The 4,793-nt window shown below is 34.4% G+C and overlaps 1 protein-coding gene across 1 annotated transcript; it reads left to right on the forward strand.

Annotated features, from left to right (window-relative positions):
- Positions 1-2,393: 2,393 nt before the first annotated feature.
- LOC136812961 (recQ-like DNA helicase BLM) lies at positions 2,394-2,972 on the forward strand. The gene has a single exon (XM_067069466.1). The coding sequence runs from the start codon at positions 2,394-2,396 to the stop codon at positions 2,970-2,972; it is 579 nt and encodes a 192-aa protein (XP_066925567.1).
- The last annotated feature ends 1,821 nt before the right edge of the window (positions 2,973-4,793 follow it).

Consider the following 4,793-nt stretch of genomic DNA (forward strand, 5'->3'; position numbering starts at 1 on the left):
CGGAAAATATGGTCTCGGGCATAACAGTAATCTCGGAAGATCGCCGTGTAACGTAAAAGTTATACTTATTTCCAAACCCCCTGTTAATTACATGTGCACTTGAGGGTGAATCAATTAGTATTTCACATTCCCTTCTCTTTAAAACAACTTACATAAATTGTTGGTACTAGTATTGTGCATTAGCTTGAATTTTTTATATGTTCTTCTTAGGAGCTCGTCCACAGTCAGCAACATACTCTAAGCTGCCTACTCGTCGGCAGAAGCACCCCTACACTGGAAGATTTGGTTTCCGCATCATATCTGCTACTATGATGCGGAAATGGTACCATACTAAAGACTTCAGAACACTTCAGAAGGCTTCTACGCTGCTCCAGAGATGCACCAGATATTTCTCCTGTGGTAGCTCCTGAGCTTGCTCCTATGGTTGCTTCTGAGATGGCTACAGACAGCTACATTGGCTTTTAATGTTCCACAGATGTTATGCCCTTATATACATCATAAAGTTTGTGTTTTATTTGAAATACCCATAGTCTTTCCTTACTTCATTCAATTGTCTTTCTCTTACTGTTTAGAGCCGTGTTTGTAAAAGCCAACGAGATGATTTAGGCAATGCTAAGAATGGTGAGTACATGATAATTACAAGGATTTGGGAGGATGAGGTGATAAGTAAGGGATATAGTGTAATTATATCAATTTTTTATGCTTTACAGATTGCTTCGTTTAATGTGATGCAGCTGAAGGTATATATCGCAATTGGTTATTTTTTCTTACGCATACCTTTCCAGAAAGAAATGAAAGAAATTGCCCCAATTCATTTCTAAACCTTACATTATGGAATTTATTAAAAGATATGTTAACCAATATACCCTTCATAGTTAGTACGAAAAGGCTAAATTTTGACTGTTATTTTCTTACAGCTGTGGGCAAGATAGTACCCGTCTATCGCTTCAATTCGGCAATCTCCAAATGTCGAATTCCTTGTTCAGCAGGTAGACGGGTCCGATTGAACAAGTGGATTCGTTCTCGCAATAGCCGTGCGCAACTTCCCTAAATGAAAAAATCGGGAAAACACTTTTCTTTTATTATCGTGAGTGTGACACCGCATAAAATTAATTATTTTTGCGCGATCAAAACAAATCAAATCAAAACAAAATGGCCGCTGCTCAAGTTGACTTGCTGAAACAGAAAGAAGAAACAAGTCTTGAGAAACTTTCAAATAGAATTATTCAACAATTGAATACAGAGTATAGAGTCAATCCAAAACAAATTCAAGCCATCGAAAATGTTATAAATGGGAAGGACAGACACACTGGCAATTTTACCTACCACCTATGGTAAAAGTTTGATATATCAAATGCTACCATCACTGTTTCGTGAACTGAAAAAAACATCCAATCATTATTGTCATTTCACCATTGAAAGCCTTAATCAAAAACCAGTTAGATGAAGTGAAAGAACTTGAATCATATTTTCACCTAAAAGGTTGCAGTTTGGATGATCATTCTACTGTCGAGTTGATCAAAAAAGGAAATTTCAACATAATTTTTGGAAATCCTGAAATCTGGTTGTCGACGACCGTAAAAGAATTGTTGTCTTCTAGTTTCTCCAGACAAAACTTAGTGTGTGTTGTTGTTGATGAAGCTCATAAAGTATCCTGGTATGTATTTTTGAATTATTATACATTAATCTTTTTTACAAGTGTATCGCAGAGAATTTTAAACAACAACATCATCATAGCCTGAGTTATAATTTGTCACCTAGATTTATGGGAGACAATTCTTAAACTTTTAAAGGAATAAAAAACAGGAAAAATTCTTTCTTTCAAAGAGTTTCATATGTCATATTCTCTTTTCTTTTTCCAGTGCTGTAATAATAATAAGGAGATTGTGAGTTATAGTTTAATTGAATCAAATGTAGATTAGGCTAACAATGGACTAGACTAATAAATGTTTTTTTGTTTTTTTATCAGGGGTGTTTCTGGTTCATCGTCATCAACGGAGCACATTTTTCGTGAGGCATTTGGACGCATCGGGGAAATAAGATCATTCTGTGCAGAAAAAGTACCCATACTAGCACTTAGTGCCACTGTTGATATAGATTTTTCAGACATTGTTAAAGCCTTTTGTGGGTTATCAAAGTACGTAAAATTGATTCATTCTTGCAGCGACCGTCAAAACATTCGTTTGTCACTCGTTACAATGAAAAATAAATCAGCTCAATGTTTTAATTGGCTTTTTAAATCCATTGTTGAAGATAAAATCAACTGTCCAAAAGTCCTGATGTATTGCAAGTCCCAAACTCTTGTGTCTTGGCTTTTTGGGCAGTTTGAGTCAGTTTTAGGTGATGTGATGTACAATAACAATCTTACAAACCCAAAAAACCTTCTAGTTAATATGTTTCACTGTGACAGCCCTGATTCCGTAAAATCTCGATGTTTGGATTCCTTAACAAGTCATGAAATTCAATCACCCAGAGTTGTCATAGCCACGAGTGCTATCGGTTGTGGTATTAATGTTAAGGGATTGAAGTATGTATGTCACTTTAGACTTGCCAATTCTCTGGTTGACTATTGCCAGCAAATTGGTCGTGCTGGTCGAAATAACGAATCTGATTGCCATGCCATCCTGTATTCATATGCTGCATCAAAAAAAGGAGTCAACATAAAAATGAAAGACTATACCGTTCTTGATGGTCAATGCCTTCGTACTAAGTTGTTTTCACCTTTCAGTGAAACAAGTCATGTCCCCTCACTTACTGTTGGGCACAACTGCTGTAGTTTTTGTACAACTTCGTGTGACTGTGGTATCGATCATCAGCCTCTTTTTGATTTTGAAAAAGAAAATTATTTTTGTGAAGACACACCAAAAGTAGCCATACGGGATGTTTCTACTGGAGACAAGGAAGCTATTTCGTCTATGATCTTTAAATACCACCATGATAGATGCACTGAGAATTTGCACTTACCTTCATAATCTGTAACTGGTTTACCTGAATCTATAGTGAATGATATTGTGAATCAACTTGAGTTTATTGATTCACCAGCTTATTTAATAATTTAAAATAATTTAAAAAATCCATATTGGAATTTAACTTGGCAGAAAGTATTTTTCAACTCATCTCAAATTTCTTTTCAAGTAAAGATAAAAGTGAGACAGAAAGTGAACTTTCTGATATTGATATGGATATTGATACTGTGACCAAAATTGAAACTCTTAGCACTGAAAAATATGTATTTTCAGATTATGAGTACTTATCAGATATCGATATAGACCTTGATAATTTGTGATTTATTATTTTTTCATTTTTTTTCTTTTTTTTGCAGTCAGTATACATAATATTATTTACATTTTCTAGATATTTTACATCAAAACATATAAGTGGAGAAATTTTTATAACCTTCAACAATTCAAAAATGCTTTTGAAAAAAACATCTTTTCGGCACAGTGAAATATTAATATTGTTATCCATGAAAATGTCTTCTCTTAACTTTCCTATTTATAAACACGTTTACACTCAGCCTTTTTTCTTTGGGTCCATTTCAAGAGCTTATCAATGTCTAATAATGATAACGTCCGTTCAAGAATTAAGTGGAAGTGCCAGTATCTTAGGTACAGAATAATATGTTATTTAAAAGTGCCACTATTTGAATATGTACTTTTTGTCACATAAAGATGCTCTTTACTCCGAAATTTCCTACAAATTGCTTGTAACAGGCCAACCCTTAATAAAACCTGGCTTTTCAACTTTACATTTAAAGCCACTTTGGAAATTTTACAATATTGTATTTTATTTTTTTTGATTCAATTGGTTTTACTTTTAAAAAGTGCATCTAATTATAATATCAAGTGTTTACTATAAAAAATTTTATTAATCATTGAAAGATTGAAGTTTCTTTCTCCCAAGTTTTCATGACAATTTTGTTCAATTAATAGGCTACCGAAAAATGTGGGCAATCCTTAAAGATAGGAATACAAGTGAAAAGGGAAACTGTTATGAAATTGTTAGCTGAGGCTGATCCTGAAGGTTCTGCTGCCAGAAAGAAGAAACGTTTAAAGAGACGTATATATTCTGTTCCTGGTCCAGATTTCCTATGGCATAAACTCAAGCCATTCGGATTTTCTGTACACGGCTGTATAGATGGATACTCAAGAAGGCTCATTTGGTTAAAGGTCTCTTCATCAAATAAATCACCTGAAACTATGGCAAAGTTTTACATGGATGCAATAAAAAGAATTAAGGCAGTTCCAACAAGAATGAGATCAGACGATGGCTCTGAAGTTAGTATTATTGAGCCAATACAGATTTTGCTTAGAGCAGACCATGACGAGGAATTTTCTGGTGCTGCTAGTTTCTGCATTGGAACATCGCCTGCAAATCAAAGAATTGAATCATTCTGGTCACAGTTGACAAAAGAAAAACCAGCATGGTGGAGAATTTTTTTTAAAGAATTATCTGCGTAAGGATTCATTGATGGCTCTAATCCTTTGGTCATTGAATGTCTACGGTATTGTATCATAGATCTAATCAGAAAAGATCTGCAAGATGTGGCTATCAGGTGGAATAAACATCATATAGCTCCTTCAAAAAAAAAAATTCTGCCTTGCCAAATGGTAAACCAGATTGCTTGTATTTCCTCCCAGAGCGCTATGATACTATTACATACAGAAAAGAAGTATCTGATATGGAAATAAAGCAATTCGATGATCCACATTTTGCATCTTGTGTTGCTGATAATGACGAAAATTTTGTTGAATTTGCTCGTATCGCTCTATCATCTGAAGGGCTGCCTATGA

This window comes from Clytia hemisphaerica, unplaced genomic scaffold (genome assembly GCF_902728285.1).
Source record: "Clytia hemisphaerica strain Z4C2 unplaced genomic scaffold, Clytia hemisphaerica genome assembly, whole genome shotgun sequence".
In the NCBI taxonomy this organism is placed as follows: domain Eukaryota; kingdom Metazoa; phylum Cnidaria; class Hydrozoa; order Leptothecata; family Clytiidae; genus Clytia; species Clytia hemisphaerica.

What these genes read in the sequence shown, in the direction of transcription:
- LOC136812961 (XM_067069466.1), top strand. Translation starts at nt 2,394, where the DNA reads ATGTTTCACTGTGACAGCCCTGATTCCGTAAAATCTCGATGTTTGGAT.